At 36.7% G+C, this 23,377-nt stretch overlaps 1 protein-coding gene across 1 annotated transcript in view; it reads right to left on the reverse strand.

The window, feature by feature from the left end:
* Positions 1-5,643: 5,643 nt before the first annotated feature.
* The window catches only part of AQR (aquarius intron-binding spliceosomal factor), a 99,413-nt gene continuing 81,679 nt past the window's right edge, over positions 5,644-23,377 (reverse strand). The window contains exons 28-35 of the mRNA XM_038579970.1: positions 21,085-21,156; positions 19,828-20,015; positions 18,978-19,149; positions 15,715-15,885; positions 11,799-11,884; positions 10,261-10,435; positions 7,584-7,697; positions 5,644-6,217 (exon numbers count right to left, since the gene is read on the reverse strand). Of these exons, the coding sequence (XP_038435898.1) occupies positions 5,906-6,217; positions 7,584-7,697; positions 10,261-10,435; positions 11,799-11,884; positions 15,715-15,885; positions 18,978-19,149; positions 19,828-20,015; positions 21,085-21,156 (1,290 nt within the window). The 3' untranslated portion in view covers positions 5,644-5,905. The remainder of the gene's footprint in view (positions 6,218-7,583; positions 7,698-10,260; positions 10,436-11,798; positions 11,885-15,714; positions 15,886-18,977; positions 19,150-19,827; positions 20,016-21,084; positions 21,157-23,377) is intronic.

Consider the following 23,377-nt stretch of genomic DNA (forward strand, 5'->3'; position numbering starts at 1 on the left):
AGTTTTAAGAGCTGGAAAAACAAGATATATTGGAAATACAAACTGTTTTTTCACTGCATGGTAAGGAACGAGAAAGGCCTAGTGTGAAATCCTGGAGTCTAAAATTAAAACCTGAACAGAGAATGCTCAATGACCTTTTCTTAGGAGGCTCACGTGAAAGAATGTCATGGTACATTGATCAAACTTCTATTCATTTGCATTTTCAGGATGTTGCTATTAATACCATATGACACTCAACAAATTACACTACAATATGACATTTTGTACAAATTACTTCACCTCTAGTTTCTTCTTCAGCTGTGTTATTTCAGCCTCTGGTTAATTAAAAAAAAATTAAGAGGTGTGTTTTGTTTTGTTTTTGTAGGGGAGGAAAAACTTTACCTCTACCTTTTTAGGGTTGGTCACTGGGGGCCTATGAGATAAATGGACAAAAGGTTAACAAGAGAAGCATACAAATTTTATATTTTAAACTTTACTTCTGTGGTGGTTACACAAAAAAGAAGTAAAAATCCAAAAGCTGTCTGGCTTATATACTGTTTTAACAAAGAGCAATAAATTGTGAACCCAATAGACAAAATGGGGGCTTGGGCTTTTAGAAGTTGCAAATTGGGGGAAAATAAGTATATGGGGAAACTAATGGAGAATAAGAATTATTTTATTAAGATTTATTTATGCAGACTCATCTCAGTGCCATCTGTTTCTAGCAATAAGGGTTATTTTCCTCTTCCTAGTACAGAAGAAAGAGGACACCTTAACAAATGAAAATTTGTCACTTTACAAAGGGACATTAGTGCCCTGATTTTTGGCAGAAGGAGAGGATGGAGTCTTTCCTATGCCTGCTACTTCTCAATTGCCTTTAGGTCAAAATAATCCTTATGCCAAAGTGGCATATTTCACGGTGGTATATTATAATCCCCTTAATTTCCTAAGGGGAAATCAAAGTTCAAGTGCTCTGGTAAAGATACTGGTTCCCAAATTACTGTGTTTTGCAGTTAGTTCTCTAAGGTGTCTTAAAAAAAAAATTCTATTGTCAAGTTTGGGAAATGCTTGGTTAAACAGTTAAGCATGATTTTTTTTTCTCTAGCAGTTCTCAGAATCTTTAATTAACTAACAAAGCAATGTGATTCTGCAAAAAGAGTAATTCGTTGTGTTCCCCAAGCTTCTTTGACCATGGACCATGTTTTTCAGGAGTTTTCAAGACTAGTGTTTTCCGGTAATATATGTTGAGAAGTGATGGGATTAGCCACCCTTGTATGTAAGTACAGAATTTTGAGCAGCTGTTGAAATAAGTATAAGCCAAATTGAGTAAAGGTGGCACAGTATCAGCAGTAACCATGCTACATTCTGAGTCATGCTTCAGGGGACTAGGCTCTGATTTTCCCCTGGGAAGAAAAACCAGTGTCCAGAACTTCTGGATCCTACTGAATTAAAACCCCTTCTCGGGCACTAAAGAGTATCAATGGATGAAGGAAAAATGATCTCGTGTTCATTTCCATCCTTGGCTCAGTACAGCTCGTTGCATTATTCTTAAACATCTATTAACACGATTGCTTTGTAATTACAAAGGCTAACTGCCAAGTCTTTTTCACAGGAAGCAAGGCACTGCTTGTCTTTAACTGCTCTTCTGGCTCATGCAAAAGTGTCAGCTTTAAAAAAATTTTTTTTAAAATCCTATGTTAACTGAAGAAACAACTCTAAAATGTCATTTGAGTGACTGTAAGATAAAAAGGAAAAAGCACATTCAAGGTACAAAGCTAACTAAATGCAACCATTAGATGATTTGGGGTGTGTGTGTGTGGGGTGCGGGATTCAGAACTGATGGGAGTCATCAGAAGTGTGATGGTACCTAGCGCCTTCCCCTCTGGTTATCTTGTTTTGTCAGAATTTTAATTTCAGCAGAGACCATCCTCAATACTGTGATCGACTGATTCAGATTCTCAACCAGTAGACTTGATCCTTGATCCTCAACTGTCCAACTGCTGCCACATGTCCCCTTCTTCAGCAGCTTTCAGGTTCTTAGAGTACAGGCAAAGCTAAGCACCCAGGCCAAGGACTGGTTGGTAATATCCTATATTGTCTCAAGGATTTGGGAAAAAAATGGAGACAGAAGGACTAACATCTACTGAGCACCCACGTGCCAGGTATTTTCACAAATGTTACCTCATTAATAAATAGATTTTTTTCCAATTTTGAGAATAAAGAAAACTGGGGCTTAAAAAGGTTATAAAATGTATCTAAGGTCAAACCAAATGCTGATGAGCAAATGAAGTAAAATTTGAGCCAGGTCCAAGTCCAGGGTCTGCTTTACAATATTATGCTGTTTCCTGATCATAAAAAACTCCATTTATATAGGAGCATGAATGACCCACTTATGCCATTTTTCTCAGTATCTAGTGCAACATCTCAATTTTTATCATCACACTAACTTCAAGAGACCTGATAATGTTTGGATCATCTCATTCATTTGCTCAAATCAATGGAGCTATTTATTCTGAACTGCTGGTAATGAACTTCCTTAACTCAGCATTTTATGGAAAAAAGTCTAAATACTTGAATTGCTTCATTTCATGCTCATTCTCTTGCATGCATCTTTTTGGTTTGCTTTTAAAAATAGATTCCAAAATCATGACATATTCAGATCTGAGAAACAGGATGGAGGGCAATGAGAACATTAATGTGAAATGGTCACCTGTGTCTGTTGTAATCCCAATAGAAAACTCTTGAATTTATAAAGGAATCACGCTTGTGTGCTTGACTGAAATAAAAAAATGTAAACAAAAACACTGCCCTAGGGTTGTAGACTTGGATTTGATCCCTTCCTTAGAAGAGTCCCTTTGACTCTTCCACTGTTGCCACCCTCGTTCATCCTCAGTTTCCTCATTATTTAAAATAAGAATAGATCTCTTAAGTTCCTTTAAAAATTTCATAAATTTAGTCAACTATAACTCACTGATCATTCCTGTGAAAAGACAATTTAGGATAATTCAAATCCTACCACTATTGTCCCTTTTAAAATTTCTTTGACAAAGGTGAAGGACTCACCCATCTTTCAGTTAAATTTTCTTTTTAGCGTGACAGAAAATCAAACAGCAAAGAAAAATTAAGTCACTACCTAGACAGAGTGATATATAGTGTCTGGAAAGTAGTTTACTTAATGAAAAACCAGCATAACAGTTTGCTTATTTTGGTTGCAGGTATATACCCTCTAAAGGGTAGAGAGAAAAACCAATCTTTTCCAGGAAACAGTAATAGAGTAAAGCTTCTTTCTCTTTTGCTTAGCCTGATAGTAAAATATTCACAAATGAAAATAATTCTGTGAGTGCTAGTTCTCATACGGATGCCCAAAACAACTGCTTCCAAATTCTTATAATCAGAGAAATTATGTAACAGACTATCTGGCTCAATCCTTACTCCAGTAACAAACAGACCAAGGTTTTCCAATACAGTTTCCTTGACATTCACTTTCCTTTTCCTGTGTTCTGATGCAATAACACACCTTGTAACATGAGAACCTGACTCATCTCCACCACAGCCTGGTAGTCAGTCAGTCAGTCAAAAATATCATGGATTTCCAATCATGAAATGGGCAAAAGACATGAACAGAAATCTCACAGAAAGACATAGACATGGCCAACAAGCACATGAGAAAATGCTCCGCATCACTTGCCATCAGGGAAATACAAATCAAAACCACAATGAGATACCACCTCACACCAGTGAGAATGGGGAAAATTAACAAGGCAGGAAACCACAAATGTTGGAGAGGATGTGGACAAAGGGGAACCCTCCTGCATTGTTGGTGGGAATGTGAACTGGTGCAGCCACTCTGGAAAACCGTGGAGGTTCCTCAAAGAGTTAAAAATAGACCTGCCCTACGACCCAGCAATTGCACTGTTGGGGATTTACCCCAAAGATAAAGATGCAATGAAACGCCAGGACACCTGCACCCTGATGTTTCTAGTAGCAATGTCCACAATAGCCAAACTGTGGAAGGAGCCTCGGTGTCCATCAAAGATGAATGGATAAAGAAGATGTGGTTTATGTATACAATGGAATATTACTCAGCCATTAGAAACGACAAATACCCACCATTTGCTTCAAAGTGGATGGAACTGGAGGGTATTATGCTGAGTGAAAGAAGTCAATTGGAGAAAGACAAACATTATATGGTCTCATTCATTTGGGGAATATAAAAGATATTCTAAGGAAATAAAGAAGAAAGGAGAAAAAATAAGTGGGAAATATCAGAAAGGGAGACAGAACATGAGAGACTCCTAACTCTGGGAAATGAACTAGGGGTGGTGGAAGGGGAGTTGGGTGGGGGGTGGGGGTGACTGGGTGATGGGCACTGAGGGGGGCACTTGATGGGATGAGCACTAGGTGTTATTCTGTATGTTGGCAAATTGAACACCAATACAAAATAAATTTATAAAAAAAAATTAAAAATAGTCATCCAAAAAAATATCATTGACTTAACTTTCTTGGCTTAATCTCTGTATGAATTCATTTCTCCAAAATGTCAAGGTCAGAAGCATTTCAGTGGCAGTGTGCAGTTTTTGCCTATTTCTTCAAAGGTTCTTTGAACGTGGTCAAGCCTTTAGGTAGAGGCACTAGAAAAGGTATTTTGGGGAAATGCTCCCCATTAGATATAACAGATGATGTCGAAATGGGAAGAGAAGTAGTGGGCAGGCTTTCCCTACCTTATTCATCTCTTTTCTGGCCACCATGCCCAGGAAACCTTATAGGCAGAGGTCCCATGTCAGAAAACATTGGACATACCCACTATTAACTTTACCATCACAGAATCATCACTCCACCTCTCATTCATGTTGAGGACAGTACAATAATCTCAGAACAATGCTTCTCAAACTACAAAGTGTATATAAGTCACCTGGGCACTTTGCTGAAAAGGGGATTCAGATTTAAGAAGTCTGGGGTAGAGCCCAAAGTGCTACAGTTTTAATGAGCTTCAGTGGATGCGGATACTTCTGGTTTGCAAACCACACTTGAATAGCAAGGTCTCTTGAGCACATTCTACCTTAAGGTCTCCTTGTGGCTGGTTATCTATCAAGAGAACTAAACAGAGCAGAACACTTACAACCTCTGCATTGTAAGAATTCTATCCTTTAAAGGGGAGTTAAGTTCAGTGACTTTCACTGCCCAGACTCTGGATCTTTCTTTTTGCCCAGATGGATTTGCCAGATTCTTCTTGGTTAGCTGAATGACAGATCCTGGCTCACCCTTACCAGCTTGATTTGATGCTATTTCGATAACATCTCAAACATTAAGAGCACTTGCTAAAACACAGACACCTAGGTCCTAATCCTGACATCCTAATTAGGTCTAGAGTGGCCCTAAGAATAAATAGATATCCTAGGTGGTTCTAATACATAAGACTTTGGGGAAGGAAATACATGTAGTCTCTTCGACTAACTGGAGAGGTCTGTATCTATCTATGGCAGCCAAAGGAAAAAAGGAAACACAACTTGAATATCTGATACTGTAATAGAAGAAACCACTTCTTCCCAATTTGAACACTTACTTCAGGGCGTTTATGGTTAATTTTGTCCTTTTCCTCAGAAAGTTTCACTGAAAATGGCAAATATGTCTTGTGTATTCTACAGAAAACTCTTGTAATGTAGGTATGATTACAGCATTTAATTATAAAAATATCAAATGAATGGCTATTTGCCCTTCTGACTGAACAAATGAAACAAGTTGTTCACACATAATTTTCTTTTAAATATATCCAAGAAGACAAACACGAAGATCAGTTACCAAAAATAAGGAATGAACATTAACTAGTACCCTTAAAAGAGCAGAAGCAAATATAAAATACAAAAAGTAGCTTTACTTATTAGACTTTACAAATGAAATGTCCTCCCTAAGAAAGGCCACAGTTTGGCTACTTGGTCTCCTCTGGGGCAGGTGTGACAGCTTGAGAGGCATTAGCCTCTGCTGGTACAGTTACAGGTCCTGCCACAGTAGCAGTGATATCAGATGTAGTAGGGATGGCTTCTGGACTGGAACTAGCTCCTGTCTGATTGGGGGTGCTTTCAGTCTGAGATGCTGAGGATTCTTGACTGGAGGTGGCATCTGTCAGACTGGATAGATCAGCTTGAGCAGGATTGGCCTCTTCTTCTGTTTCCAACTCTGTTTCCTGACTTTGAACTTCCTCACCTTCTTCTACCATAGCAGGTGGCAGCTGTAATAAAGTCTAATAAAAATAAAGAAAAAATCAGTGTGAACTCAAATGAAAAAAACACCGGCTTATAAAGTTATGCTCATGAATATTATCTTCCTAATAGATACTGTTCGATCTAGAGTTCTCTAAAACACCACTTACCATTTTATATTACAAACATAACTCTGATGACAATGGCCTAGATCTTGCTGACTCCAAAGATCAAGTAACATATTAGATCTTCAGGGAAGAAAATAATATGAAAATCTATCAGTTTTTTTTAGCCAAGAAATTTGCTTTAACACTTCTGCAAAAACAGTGGCTGATTAGGACTGACTGTTACAACTCAAGGGCCAACTTCAATCAAGAGCCCTCTGAGGGGTGGTGAGGAACCATGCCTTCAGACACAACCATGGCAGAGAGGAGCAGCAGGGCCTGAAGCTTCTGTCCCCAACCAATAGAACCCTGGAGCAGGGATGCTTGGGTGGCTCAGTGGTTGGGCGGCTACATTAGGCTCAGGTCGTGATCCCAGGATCCGGGATCAAGTTCCGCATTGGGTTCCTGAAGGAGCCTGCTTCTCCCTCTGCCTGTGTCTCTGCCTCTCTCTGTGTCTCTCATGAATAAATAAGTAATATATCTTAAAAAAAAAAAAAAAAAAAGAACCCTGGAGCAGCTTTACATCACAAGTGTGGGTGAGGATATATATCAACTACAGCTCTTGTATACTGCTGCTGGGAATATGGTGCCAACTAACTGGCAAAAGGGATGGGCAATTTCTTAAAAAGTTGAACACATATTACTTTATTATTCAGCCATTCTACTCCCAGGGATTTGCCCAAAAGAAAATACAAAGAGAGGTACAAGAATGTTCATAGCAACTTTACTTGTGATTGCCAAAGTTGGAAAGAACCCAAATGTCCATCGTGGTAGGTCCATATAATGGGATACTATTTGGCAATAAAAGGAAAGGATTACAGATTGATGGTAAGATCCTTGGTTGCCTGGAAAGGTGGGAACAGGATTGGTGAAGGATGAAAAGGGTTACCAAGGGGCATGAGGAAACTTTTGGGGATAATGATTGTTTATTATCTTGACTGTAGTGACGGTTTCGGTGAAACCGTCACTACAGTATATATCAGTGTGTGTGTATATATATACATATACACACACACACACACACACAGATATATGTGTACATATAGATATATATTCATATATACATATATAGTATGCTAGATATATATACGTATATATATCTGTATATATACATATACATATAATTCAGTATGTTCTGTATATATCAGAACATATTGAATTATATACTTTAAAGGTATAGTCTGCAAAGGAGATGATTCTTTCTACAACAAGAAAAATAAGAGTGAATTTTGAGAAAACTCACCTGATGATAATGGTGTGTGGTCTGTATCAAATGCATGTACATGTTGTACACAAAGTTTGCCATCTGGGGCATGTTCTTTATTATCTGTACTTCATGAGATGGTCGTTCTCCATTCTAGAAGGCAAAAAGAAAATTAAGTACAGTGAGAAGTTGATATGCTAAAAACAAACATTCCAGAAGCCCATGTCTCCATCTTATGTATAAGCAGTACTAGGGTTTGGAGGACATCTGAATAGTACCAGGATGTTAAGATGTAAGTGTGAGAGCTAAATAACGACTTCATAAAGAGAGATTGAATTTAAATTTAGCAAAATGTAGAGACTAGAAGAGAACTAAGAGTTATTATCCTTTAATACAATTTCAGGCTGGCAAGTAAAATAGGAGTTTGGGTCTAGGAACTCACATAGAAGAATAAGAGATAAATGATCATTTGAATACAGAGAAAAATCAACATGGCCTAAAGTATGGTCTCTAATACCTTGTTTGCTCCAAAGGCAATTTCAAGTTTATTCAGAAAGAAAATATTAAAATTTTTTCCTATTTATGGTTTTCTAAAACTAAGCTAACATTACTATTACTTAATATACAGACTATTAGAAGGGTCAGAATTCAAAAGATTTTTTTTTTTAACTAATAAAGTATATGGTCAAATATTAAAAGTCCAAACTTTGTGGTATGTATCAGAACTATCTGAGAAGACTTAAATGGTGGAGGTGTGTTGGCTCCAGCTCCCAGAGACTGAGATTCAGTAGGTCTGATACAGAATGAGGAGATGCTGATGTAGTAGTTTCCGACAACCATCTAAGAAACACTGCTCTACTAGTGCAGGTAAAGTGGTAAAGCAAATAGAGACAATAAAAATTTTGCACTTCTTCCTAAGCCATCCTAGAGTAAAGATGAACAACTTTCCTATTTACAGTCAATTATATAATATTTATAAAGCCTCTTACTATAGAAGTAGTTCAGAAAACCATAAAGGTAAAAAATTTCTATCAAGAAAATGATTTTTACCATAAAGTAACAAATTAGCGCACCTAATTTCAGAAATAAGTGTATTAAATAGTACTTCTAAGAATTAAGCAGGATGGCAGTATTACATGTAGGCAGGTGTTCTTTGGATAATGGTCACTTTCTGCAATGGTCACACCTGTGTGCAAAGACCGTCATTCTGTTTCAACTATGTAATAATATGGAGTTTACAACATGGAAGGTTTTGTTTTTGTTTTATGATTTTTATTTGTTTGCTTATTGTCTGGTGGTTCCATTGGGAGCTGCCTCTTCTGAGATGTAGCGCTAGCTGTGCAGTCCTCTCCACCTCCGGCACTGGTCTCTTGAGCAGAAGATGGGCAGGTGCTCTTAGCCCTCAGCACCCCCAGGGCCTGAATCCGTGGTGTTGGGTAAAGCACTGGTTTTCAAGCCTTCTCTTCATTGGCACTGACCAATCTCCTCTATGTGCCTCCAACTGTGTCCCTGCAGCCTTTGCATAAGACTGTGCCTCAGACCCTGTCCAGACTGCAGAGGCTGACACTAAAGGCTTCGTATGGCCCCATCCCATCAAATCATTCCACCCTTATCCTTCTATTCCTCCATAGCATCATTTCAAATGAATGAATGAATGAATGAATGAATGCAGTTTTAAAAAAATGTACTCAGCCTTACTATAACACAGAATTTTTTTTTTTTTTGGGGGGGGGAAGAAGTATACTGTGAACATTTATTTAAAATCCAAATGGACTCCTCAGACATTGCAGTAAGTGAAAAATGCAAAGCCCAAAAGTCACAACCTCAAGATTAGTTAGTATGCTAATCTTTATGAAAGAAAGAAAATCTAAGAAAATAAACAGGTATTTGCTTCTTTATGCAAAAGGAACTGTGGGAAGAATGAAGGAGAAACTAAAGGGACTGGTCACCTGTTGGGGTGGGGGTTGGAAAGGTAGCAGGGATGAGGAGGAGGAACACTGAGTATGTCCTTTGTTAAGTCTATGTGCTATCCCTTCCTACATTCTACAAAATGTAGCTTTCTTAAGAGTTCTCCAAGAGCTAAACCATTTATTACTGTTACCATGTAATGGGTTAAAATCTCCTTAAAAAGCTGAACAAAGGGGGATCCCTGGGTGGCTCAGCGGTTTGGCGCCTGCCTTTGGCTCAGGGTGTGATCCTGGAGTCCCGGGACTGAGCCCCGCATCGGGCTCCCGGCATGGAGCCTGCTTCTCCCTCTGCCTGTGTCTCTCATGAATAAATAAATAAAATCTTAAAAAAAAAAAAAAAAGCTGAACAAAGGTAGTACAGTACAGTACAGTGCTTTATGTGGATTCTAAGCGACGGACTGCCTGGGTTTTCAAATCTTGGATTCTTTACCTATGAGATACATGACCAAACTAATTGACTTTGCTCATCCTGTTTCCTCATACATAAAATGGGGTTGATATGAAAACCTACTGAACAGGAAGATTAAATGAGATGAAAAGAGATAATGTATGGGAAGAACTAACTGCTTAATACATAGTGAGTATTCAATAAATGTTAGCATGTAATTATTATTTTGCACAGAAAATCTAGTTCAGTTCTACAGTGTCAGGAACACTCTAAACCAGTGACTGGATGATCCATGTGATGCTGTTCCTAGCTACTGGGTCATCTAAAGAACAGTGCTGCTCTACACAATGGAGAGTCTTACCTTTCTACTGGTTGGGAAAGGTTCTGTTGGAATTATATGCAAATGAAGTGGACGGGCAGTAAGCTGGCTGAAAGCTGGAGTTAGTTCAAAACAGTTTTGGAAGAGGGATACTCTTGCAAAGATATACAATCCAAGTCTGGCTCTAGACATGGCCACCACTAAGCGACGGACATCCCTTTTAGAAATAAACAAAATTAATTAGGATAGTTCAAGATTAATAACATATGTATGTAGCTTTTTTTCTTTTTTTTACTTATTCTACTAAATATTCCCAGTAAAGCTATAGTAATAAAAAGTTAAGCTTAATAAAAGTTAAGCTTTAAAAACAGAATAAACATTAGGTTAATCAAAATCAAGTGACTAGTTAAGCCAAGTAAAGTTATTGCTTTATCACTAACCTTTATGTTGATGTTTTTGTTTCTGAGGGGGGGTTATTATGACCAGTGCACTGACTACAAGGTCTAAGTAGCTACATGAGAATTATGGAACAAGAAGTCAAGTCATAAGAATGTGAAAAAGACAAAAGCATGTCACCATAAGAAAAAAGATGGGGAGGGAATGACACAGTATTCACATATTTATACTGTGAGTTTTGGAGAGATTTTAACTACGTAAATCATAATGATGCCCCATTCAGACAGCAGCTATAAATCTCAATGCAGAAAAAGAACTGTTTTTTTTTAGAAAACTGACTCTCCAAATACATGTTTGATAAATAAGCAAAAAAACAAAAAACAAAAAACAAAAAACAAAAAACTATTTTAGAATGCAATAGTTTTCAAACAATTTTTTGAGACATTACATTTTTGTTTACTCTTACATAAAAGTTATCGGTCTAATGGAGCCTGATCACTGGGCTAAGCTCCAAATAGATTTTGACTTAATGACAACATTATGAGAGCTTGGAGACTTTTCTCTTTATATCCACCAAGTAAAATAATAAAATGAACTCTCATTATAGTTTTGTTAGTAAGTCATATGAGATAAAGATTTATATAAATCTAAATGGCTGCTTTGTAGTAAGAAGATATTTTTCTCATAAATCTCTGACGCATAAATACATCACAATAAATGATAAAAATAGATTATTGTTATTTTTGACAATTCTTAATCCTGGGAGAACAAATGGTTCCTTTATCCTCTAACAATGAAGCTGAAAGACTGAGAAAAAAGTGAGAAAAAGGTCAGAAATCCTGTGCAATGAAAAATGTACTTTGAAGACTCTTTACCACCTTATCTCTTTTAATTTCTGACATTATATATATATATATATATATATATATATATATATGATATATTAAGATTTTATAATAAAATGCTATCTCTGGGTGTTACTGAAGACTAGAAAGTAAATGTACTAAAATATTTAAGATTCAAAAAAATCAGAGGCAATGACAATAGTTAACTGTACAAAGAATCTGATACTGTTACATTCCAACAAAAAGCCTCCAAACCAAAGGCTGCCCAAACAATTAATTATGCTTTAAACTTAAAGCAGATAATAAAGTTCAATAAGATAAAAGATCTCCCTTATGTACCTCAGATGGCCCACTGCCCTGGTTCGTACCAGAGAAAGAAGAATATAATCATTCTGTTGACCCTGAAATCTGTCAACAGTTGTCACCTAGGAAGAAAAAATGGGAAATATGGTATATTTTCCAAAGCACAATAACAAGATTCTAGAGAGATCTTTTAAATAATATGCAAGAAATAAAAATCTTATTAAAATAATCAATCCCAAAAGAAACATGATCATATATACTTGGGGAGTTGAGAAAACCAGTTATTAATGAATTCTATGAAATAAACTTTAGTAACCAGATTAGGCTGTGTCCCTATGTTATTTACACTCATAGCACTGGTCTTAATGTCTGCTGACAACAAAATTACTATCTGTAGAATTAACAGTCTTCCCCTACTAGACTGCCCGACTCCATGGATGCAGGGACCTGTTAATCTTATAACCTGGTATCCCAGGTTTGATGTCCAGCAGCAAAACTTAGTATACTCACTTACTATCTAGCATATTCTTAGTTCTCATGAACAACATCCTTCTGACAAAAACAAAAACAACCCAAGTAATCTTCATAGTACTTTTGCTCAGTTTGAAACTCTGTACAACTAGGAAAATTCACGCAGGTCTCAGTCTAATATGGGCACTCAGGCATTTATCTCCTTTTCACTAATTCAACAAAAAAAGTTTATGTTTACCTGTATAACCTATAATTCATGGTCCATAGTTTTAAGAATTTTACAAAACATTTATTTTTAATCAACTTCTCAGAAGTGTAATTTACATATAATAAAATCCACTCACTTTAAGTGTTTACTTTGATCAATTTTGACAATATATGCTCCTAGATAAGTACCACGATGAAGTTTTCCATCACCTCCGGCCCCTTTGTAGTTAAAAGTACTCCTAAGCTCTGAGCAAACAATGATCTACTTTCTGTCACTATAGATTACTTTTTGCCTCTGTAAAATTCCATAAAAATGGAATCACATTTTTTTTTTTTGTTTAGCTTCTTTCACTTGGCATGTTTTTGAGATTCATTCATGTGCTGTGTCCATGAGAAGTTCATACCTTTTTACTGTTGAATAGTATTCCTATGAACAGATATACCACATTTGCTTACCCATTTACCTGTTCATGCCATTTGGGTTGTTTCTGGTTTGGGGTTTTTGTTTTGTTTTAAATTTTGATTCCAGTATAGTTAACATACAGTGTTATATTAGTTTCACAATATAATGATTCAACAATTCTATATATCACCTGGTGCTCATCATGGCAAGTATATTCCTTAATCCCCATCACCTATTTTACCCAACCTGCCATCCTCCTCCCCATCAGTTTGTTCTCTACAATTGTTTCTTAATTTGTCTTACCCCCCCTTTGCTCATTTGTTTTTGTTTTTTAAATTTCACATCATTGAAATCATATAGTATTTCTCTCACTTATTTTGCTTAGCATTATACTTTCTAGCTCCATTCGTGTTGCAAATGGCAAGATTTCATTTTTTTAAATGATATTTAAAAATAATATTCTGTTGTATGTGTGCACACACACATCATCTTTATCCATTCATCAGTCAATGGACACGTGGGCTGCTTCCCTATGTTGGCTATTGTAAATTATGCTGCTATAAACATAGGGGTGCATGTATCCCTTTGAATTAGTGTTTTTGTATTCTTTGGGTAAATACCCAGTAGTGCAATTGCTGGATCATAGGGTAGAGCTAATTTTTAACTTTCTGAGGAACCTCCATACTGTTTTCTACAGTGGCTGTAGCAGTTTGAATTTGGTTTGGGACTATCTTAAATAAAGCTACAATTCATGTGTTTTTGTGGATGTTTCGATGCTCTTGAATGAATATCCAGGATTGAAACTGCTGAGCTATATGATAAGTGTATATTTAACTTCATGAGAAACTGTCAAACTGTTTTCCAAAGATGCTGTACCACTCTACACATTCACCAGCATTGTTCCAGATTTAAAGTTTCAGTTGATCCACATTCTTGCCAACAACTGGTATACGGTCAATCTTGTCAATTTTAGCCAATCTATTTGGTGTGCAGTGTACCTCATTGTAGTTTTAATGTGTATTTCCCTGAAGAAAAACAATGGTAAGCACTTTGCATGTGCTTACTGGCCATTCCTATGTTTTCTCGTGTGGACTGTCTATTCATTTGCCGATTTTATTTTAGGCTATCCTTATTTAACAATGACTGTTGCAGGGGTTCTTATATTTTGGGTTTAATTCTTCTGCTCTTATGCGTGGATGTAATCCCTGGAAATTTCTGTTGCCAACCTGACCATGGAGAGAGTGTGTCTGAGAACTGGGCTCACACACTCAAAATGGCAGAACAGAAGGATGAAATGAACCTTGGTCTTTGTTGACATCATGGATAAAAATGAACCTAGGTCTTTGTTGACATCATGGAGTCGTCACTAACCCAGCCCTGGAGCCGTTTCACTCTTGTCTTCTTATAATGAGAAAGAATAACTTTCCTTTTAAGTTTTTCTATTCTAAATAAGAGGATTCAGATACCGAGGCTCTTCTATTTCCAGGTTTTCTTTATTTCAAAGTTACTAATTTCTCATTTTCACTTTCCACATGGAGTGTGTCCTTGTACTCCTTTCAACTTTGTCTCCATTTCTGTGTTTTTATTTTCTTCCAGCTCATATTTCATCTCTTCCCGAGTTATTAAATTTCTCTGCTTTGTAGCCTACCCCCCCCAGAAATGGTTACTTAAGCATTTTAAAATTCACAGCCAATGTGTATTCAAAGTTTTCATCTGTTCCAGACCAATGTTTTCTGAAGCAAATGTCTTGTCAGTATGTTTTGATGCCCTTCTTCTTCCCTATATAAATTGAGCTCATGCTAGGTTCCTTTTTCTATTTCATCACTGAATAAGTGGGTTTCTTTGATTAGCTATGAGCAAGAGGTTAAGTCGGGTTGGGCTGGATGGTTTCCTAAAGATCAGATGGTTTTCACAACAGAAGGTTCTCTATTCTTCTGCTACTACAGAGACAAGTCTGTTTTTTGGCTTTCCTATAGGCTTTTTTGAACCAGTCTGGGCCTACAAAGGTTTCTGCTCACCGCAATTCCCATCCATATCCATTGTTCAGTAATAGGAATGTGGCTCTTATGCTTCAGTGTGTGTCATTCACCTTCAGAAGTGTTTTGCTGGTCCTTTCAAGACTGGTCCCCCAAATTCTCTTCTTCCCATATTTTCTTCCTGATCTTAGTCACTTGATTTGTATCATCTCGCTAAAAATGTCATTTGTCTTCCCCTCCCATTTTCCTGTTACTCTTCAATGATTTCCAAGAAAAAGTGAAAGAGCTTTTATATAGCCATGTTTACAACCAAAGTCTTAATCTCATCATAAGTAATATATGTTATTCTAACCTTTCAACCTTTATTGATATAATCAAACATCTTCATGTTTATTTGGTATTACTTCCTACTACACACACACAAAAAAAGTATAAAACAATCTTTAGGTCTGAAGGTACTTTACAATCTTCCCTTATTCTCAAGAAAAAAAAAAACACTCTCTCACATACATACATACACATTAAAATGCAGTATTATACCTTTGCAAAACAACAAAATAAAAAATGCTATAGTAGAAATTCCTATTTCTACTATAACGGTACACAAATAATGTAATTCCATTATCCTCCATTTTACCAACAAATATTTTTAGGATCATTTATTTCTGATTACCTTCAATAAAAATCTTCAATGTTGTAGTTGTGATAAAGTTCACAGCAAACCAATAACACTGTCAGAAGGGAATGCTAGAGAATTATTTATAGTTCCTATTATTTCATTTTCTCATGTATTAAAAGGAGAGAGCAGAAAAATATAAATAACTTGTAGTAAATACAAATATTCCCATCTTGCCAACATGATAAATAAAAGAACATATCATATTCACAAAATTACCTTATTTGGTCTTCCAATCAACGGATTGCTTCCACATCGTCTATTGATGATGTCACGAATAAGATGCTTTTGCCCGTTATATGTTGTTAGAATACTGATCTTATCAGCAGGGTAACCAAGTAAACACATGTACATAAAAAGTGCCACTACATATTCTGCTTCTCCAAGATTCTGTAATGTAAACATCATCAGATTATGCAATTATTTCCTCTTGTTTCAATTTTGCAGGAAGAATGGTTAACTGGCACAATTCATTTATCACATCTCAAGAAGTGAAGTCAACTTGGACAAGTGAACACCTTCCATAAAACTAAGGAATAGGGATCCCTGGGTGGCTGTGGCTCAGCAGTTTAGCGCCTGCCTTTGGCCCAGGGCGTGATCCTGAAGTCCCAGTATCGAGTTCCATGTCAGGCTCCTTGCATGGAGCCTGCTTCTCCCTCTGCCTATGTCTCTGCCTCTCTTGCTCTCTCTCTCTGTGTCTCTCATGAATAAATAAATCTTAAAAAAAAAACAACTAAGGAATAATCCTATCCTAGGTTAACACTGATAAAAAGAGTATATGATAATTACTTCTCTTTGATATCTGTAATATATTAGCAATATATGGAATAATCATAAAATAAAAGTCACCAACTTAGGCTATTTCTGGGACTAGAAGTCATGATATAGATCAATAATATTCTGATATGGTGTACTGCAGCTGTAGGTACGAAAGGAATATGAATACAAAGCAGCGAGGTAACCATCTAAGAAGCCAGCAGAAAATCTAGTCTACTAGCATCTAGCAGTACTGTAAGTGGACTCTCAATTTTGGGGCAGTGTTTTTTTTCTTTTTCTTTTTCCTCACACTTAATAGTATTTTTCTTCTGTTTTGTGTTTGTTCTCTCCTTATGGTCCCCACTTCTACTAGACCACCTTAAGTGGGAAGAGGATGTGGCCTCAAATTGGTCAGTCTGGCTTACATTTAAGCTTAGCTGAATCTGCATGTGAGGAAGTGTACATAAGGCTGCTCTTCCAGTTCAGTAGAGACTAAATTAAAAGCATTAGATGAGAGAAGGAAGTAAAACAAGAACAAAACATAACATGAAAATCAAAAAAGGAAGATAAGAAACTGGATTTCATCTAAAGGCAAAAGAAAAATCCTAGAAGACCTTCAGAAAAATCACTCATATTCTGGTTTTTGGTTATACTTTCATGGTGTAAGTTACCTCTTTCATTAAACTTTTCTAGTTTTTTGGAAGATAGGAGGGAAAAGCAGCTACATGTCTGGTAAATCTTCCCACTGTCTGTACTGATATAGCAAACTACCTTTATCTAAGCATCATCCCTAGTACAGATTAAAAAAAAAACACCAAAAAATCTTTTGGTGTACATGTTGCTGGATCTTTTTGTATAGACTATCTGTATATACTTCTATGTTTTGCTGTTCCTCTTTAAAAATAAAGTCAGATGGGGCACCTGGGTGGCTCAGTTGGTTAAGCATCAGATTCTTGATTTCTTTTTTTTTTTAAGATTTTATTTATTTATTCATGACACACACACACACACACACACACACACACACACACACACACAGGCAGGCAGAGACACAGGCAGAGGGAGAAGCAGGCTCCATTCAGGGAGCCCCACATGGGACTTGATCCCGGGACCCCAGGATCATGCCCTGAGCCAAAGGCAGGCATTAAACCACTGAGCCACCCAGGGATGCCCTGACTCTTGATTTCAGCTTGGGTCATGACCTCGGGGTTGTGGGATCTAGCCCTATGTCAGGCTCCATGCTCAGCAGGGAGTCTGCTTGAGATACTACCCCTCTCCCTCTGGTCTGCACTTCCTCTCAAATAAATGAATACATTTTTTTTTTTAAAGATTTTATTCATTCATGAAAGACACACACAGAGAGAGAGAGAGAGAGAGAGAGAGAGAGAGAGAGAGAGGCAGAGACACAGGCAGAGGGAGAAGCAGGCTCCATGCAGGGAGCCCAATGTGGGACTCGATCCCGGGGCTCCAGGATCACACATGGGCCGAAGGCAGGCGCCAAATCACTGAGCCACCCAGGGATCCCCCTAAATGAATACATTTTTAAAAAGAGTACTATACCATATATTTTCCAACCTAATTTTTTTCATTTAATATAGCATAAACATTTTTCTTGCCAGTAAACAAAGTTATAATGTTATCATATTTAATGCCTATTCATTATATGGAATAGGTAATGATGTAATTAATTCCTGATAGATATTTCAGTTGTTTTCATTTCTAAAATAATATGTAGTAAAAGAAAAAGATCTGATGGACATGTTAGCATTGCAACATGTCTTTGCAAATATGTCTGTATTTTTTAGGATAAATTCTTCAGAGTAAAAACACTGCTTTTTAATATATACTGACAATTTTTTTAAAAAGATTTATTTATTTATTTATTTATTTATTTATTTATTTATTTATTTATTTATTTAAGACACACAGGGAGACACACAGGGAGAGAGGCAGAGAAATCGGCAGAGGCAGAAACAGGCCCCTCACAGGGGGCCTGATGTTGAACTTGATCCCAGATCCTGGGATTATGCCCTGAGAAGGCAGATGCTCAACCACTGAGCCACCCAGGCGTCCCAATATATACTGACAATTTGTCCACCACATTGCTTTTCTTCAAGCATTGCATGAAAATGTCCCAAAACCTACTCCACACTATTATCAGAGCTGAAAATCCAGTCCAGTGACTTATACTTGCCATAAATCTCTTTTTTTGTGAACTGCATATTCTTATCCTTATTGAATTTTTTTGTTGGGGTGTTATTTTAAAAAGTGATTTATAGGAGTTCTGTATATATATTTGGAATTCAACCCACTGTTAGTTAAATCTTGAAAATAAATTTTGATCTCCAATCAGTATTTTTCTTCATGATTCCTGCTTTTGGTAATGAGCTCAAGATCTTTATCATCTTAATATTATATAATACATATTTTATATATATGACAAACACGTGTTATATATTAAATCAATGTTTTCTTCTTTCTAGGGTGGTTAGTTTCTTTGATGTATGTATCTTGAATCTATCTGAAACAGAAATTTTTGTGTGTTTGTGTGTGTGAGAGAGAGAGAGAGTGTGTGTGTGTGTGTGTGTGTGTGTGTGAGAGAGAGAGAGATGAGAACCTAATTTTGCTTTTTTCAATGGCTAGCCAAATGGTTCAGTATCCTGACTTAAGTAGTAATTCTGCTAGGTAAATGCAAACATACTTAAAAGTTTTACAGATTTTCTTACCTGATAAAAATAAGGATTAGGTTCAGACTCTCCCACTCCTTGAAAATCTTCAACATTGATGAGCTGGAAGTCATAAAGCAAGCCAGCATTTGCTGTACTAAACTCTGGCAAGAGCTGTACGTGTGGTAAGTTTCCCAGATTCTTGTATCGCCAGTTGTAGAGGTTACACAAGCTTTCCAAAGACAAATCCCCCCCACAACAGGAAATATTTAGTGATGTAAAATCTCCTTTTAATATACATAAGGGAGTTCCTAAGGAGCTGTGCTCTTTTAATTTTCATGTTAACCATTCTGCACTCATCTTTTTAGCAATAATGCTTTTTCAATTTAGCCTCCCTGCTTCAAGTAACCAAAGGTCAGAAGACTTAATGATACAGAAATAAAGCTCTATTGTATTCTCTGAGGTAAATGCTATCTTTACTCTTTAAAAAAAAAAAAAAAAAAAATCAGGGAAGAATCTATAGATTGAGGAATACTTTGAGGTAATTATAGGATAGGGCCTACACTTAATATCTGTAAGAACTGGTGTGTTTTCCTTTTAACCACCTTTTGCTTTAGATTTCAAAATGGTATTAGCTGTGTATCTTCTGAGGGCATGAAAAAAGGGGAAGGGACAGTGAAAAGAAGCTTCAGTTTACAAGTCTCATGAATTAATCTCAGTGAAGGAAGTACACAGGAAATAATTTGGTCAGTTCACACCCCATGCAGAAGGCAATAAAGGCATTTTCAGAGTCAATAGATGGCAAGGTCCTAGATAGCAGGAAATTCTAGAGTCTCTACTGAATATGCTATCAAATAATTGGATCACAGAACTGGGGTCCTTAAATAGGGTGTACGTATAGCTCCTTTACCTTGCTCTGGCTCTCCCTTGAGCATCAAGGTCCACAGTAGGGACTCCAACCCGGACAAAGCGAGTGAAGAGAGATTGCTCCATGTTTGAATACTTCTGAAAGGCCATATTCTTAATGACTGGAGGTAACTGGTGATGATCACCAATCATAATCCAGCGTTTCAGTCGGCTAAAACCATCTTGAGGATTCTAGAAATGAAAAGTAAGGAGATGTCAAAATACTCTGTAATATATTGCCTTGTTAGTCTCCAATACATCACTCAAGAGTCCTGCTATTTAAACAAGCGGCTTTATTAGCTTACTACTTCTTCTTCATTAGGTTCCACAGAGACAAACCTGGAAAATTTATAGAATGACTTGTGAACCACAAACAGGTTGACTGATGGTGAGGTAGGGTGGAGGGAATGGGAAGGCAAGCATGCAATTACCCCACTTTAACAGGCAGGGCAAGCCAAGGGGGTCTGGGAGACTCAGATCAGAATTAGGTAAGGGGTGCATAGAAAGAAAAAGAGGCCCAAGCAAGGAAATGAACAGATGTCCAAGAATATACTTTGTATTACAATTATGCCAAGAGCCAGTATGAAAACCCCCCAAATAGTAAACATTATGTTTTTTAATCTCCCACACTACTACTGTGATTTCCTACTTTGCACAACTCCTGGTTCCTTTTAAACACACCGTGATAAAACACATTCCGAATCCCAAGCAACTTTGCTTATAAAACAACTGTTAGATCCAATTTATCTAGAAGTTGAAGCAGTCTCTATTCTTAAATTGGGAATTCCACATTTTGTTTTTAATTCTTCCATAGTAAAGACTATAGTACAATAAGAAACATTCTTAAACATCACCATTTAGCTCAGAAAAATTTAGGCATAAAATAAAACCAATGTACTCAGTGAACAACATCAAAAACAATTCTAGAAACAACTCTAACAAAAGAAATGAAAAAAAAAAATTGCTCATCTACCCTCCAGACTGTGTAACAATGTAATTTTCTTGATTAAAATTACTAAGTCTTTTCGAAACTTAGATAAACCATGAATTTTTAAATAGTACTCCCGGAAACAACAAACTACTAAATAACCAGTGAATAGATTAAAGGAAGTTTACAGGCTTAAAATAGAATAGCAAACATAATGAAGTTAAAGAGAATATGTAAGTCTGGCAATTAGCCCCCCAAAACTGTGTAGCTCTTTGACACTGTCCCCCAGAATTCTTCAAACTCTACTTTCTTGGCCTCAGATCTGTTTCTTACCTGTAGAAGAAGAGGTATAAAAGTTTCTATCTCCAGAATCTGTGCAGCTTCTTCCATTAAAATGTTGTCATACTGAAAAACGGAGAAAAAGGAAAGCTTTTCAAAAAGACAGCTTGAAAGCCAAACAACTTTCACTATAGCTGTCCAAAAAAACTCCAAATAATTTCAGATGAAAATAGTATCATACAAATTATTCAAACAGAAAGTTCATGAACTTATTTATCATAATGCCCGTTTTTCTAGTTCAAATATGTAACCTCAGGGAAGCACCCTAAATATACAATTCAACCTTGAGATATCCTTCATATCATTTCTTGCATTGCTTACCAAATTGTTTTTTATCTCAGTTCATTCAGTTCTATGTAAACAAGAATCAATTTATGATTATATATGAGGTGATTTCCATTGGTACTCTTACCCTAGGTAGTATTTTGGGGTATTTTTTTTCCTTTACAAATCCTACCCAGCACTTGACAATCTACCTCTGTTAATATCTGTTTAACTCCTGGCATTCAATTTGTCATCAAAGCATGCAATTTTATCTTCAAAACTCTCTCTCCATTTCTACTACCACTACCACTAAAATCTAAGCCACGTTCTATTAGCCCCTCCCCTTCCTGGCTTGCCTCCCCCTAAACCACTGATACAACAGGTGTCAGATCAGGATCATGTCACCTACTGGTTTCAAACCCTTCACTAGTTTCCAATTGTCTTGGGGAAAAGATCCTGGAATATGACCTGGAAGAGATGTATTAATACAGGCCTATATTAAATTTGGTCACTGTCATTCCTCTCTTACCTTAAATGCCACCTCTCTCCTTAGTAATTAAGCTTCATCCACATTGACCTATTTCATTTTCTTAGAAATGGCAAAAACCATTCTGGCCTTAGGCTCTCTGCAATACTACTCTCTTCATTTTTTGTCTGCTTGGCTCTTTCTCATTCTTAAAGAGCTTACGAGCTCTTTATGAGCTTAAAACCCACTTTATCCATGTCTTCTCTGACCTCTCAAGTTAAAACTGATTTCACAGAACCCTGTTCCTTTATCTCTCAGCATATCACAATTTGTAATTCTGTTTATTTACTTGTTTGATGCCTGCATCCTTCCACTAGCCCAGTTTCCAGTAATGTCATGCACTGCACACTTATAAAATAATGAAAAATCAAGTCTTTCTCCAACATCAGGAAATTTCATTCTTTCTTTGATGATTACTTCTCTTCCATCTGCTCAATTACCTTCTAGATCTATTCTCAACATGTTTTCTTTCCCTTCCACTTCTAATTCGGATTGTTACTTAGTTGACAGCCTCTTCCTTGTCTTATTGGTAAAATATCTTTGAGAATCTTACTAAGTACAAATTATTTCTTTGTTTCGTGTTTTTAAAGTTCTCTCCTCTTATTTTGCTTCTTGGGAAGGTGGAAGGTAAGAGCATATTTAATCTTAAAGCTTAATTAACTTTTATTTTATTATGATTATGTTTTTTCAGTTTCAGCCACCCTGCCAATAGGGTACCCTATGAACTCTGTTTTTAAATGAATTGTTTACATATACTGTCATTTCTGTGTTACTCATTTTTACCAAACTGTGCTTGTATCTACCTGTCCAAGACAAGTAGCTGAGATGAATTTCCATTGGACATCCAATGATGAAAGTTAAGGCTCAATTCTGTACTGTTTCTTATTGAAAATACCTAAAGACATGTGGATAGATGTCTTCTCTAGCTCTATCTGATGTTGAATTTCCCTATTACAAGGATTAGTTAGGTCCTCCCTATGGGAGTTTAGGAGGAGGAGGAGGAGGAGGAGGAGGAGGAGGAGGAGTTGTTGTTGTTGTTGTTGTTGTTCTAAGATCTACATTTTCTCACAAGTCCCTGTGTGGACTCTCAGGATAATAGACATGACAGGCAAAACAGAGTGAAAGTAGCTCAAGATGGTTTAAAGAGACTACTTTCTGAAAAATAACTCTGAAAATCTAATGCAATTTAACTTACAAAAAAATGTATCTACAGATTCTGCTTTTTTAAAAGGCAATTTTAATCACAAAGCAAAATTATGACATAACTATATTGGGCCTATTAAAGAAGGAAAAGAGAACATGACTGTGCATGCGTGTTTCCTTGGGGATGGCACTGGGTCAAAAGACAAGGTCTATTTATCTATAAGGATTTTATTTATTTATTTGACAGAGAGAAAGCACAGGAGGGGGGGTGGGGAGGACAGGAGGGGGAGAAGCAGGTTCCTACTGCACAGGGAGCCTCATACTGGGCTCTATCCCAGGACCCTGGGATCATGA

Source organism: Canis lupus, chromosome 30 (genome assembly GCF_011100685.1).
Source record: "Canis lupus familiaris isolate Mischka breed German Shepherd chromosome 30, alternate assembly UU_Cfam_GSD_1.0, whole genome shotgun sequence".
NCBI classification, from domain to species: Eukaryota; Metazoa; Chordata; class Mammalia; order Carnivora; family Canidae; genus Canis; species Canis lupus.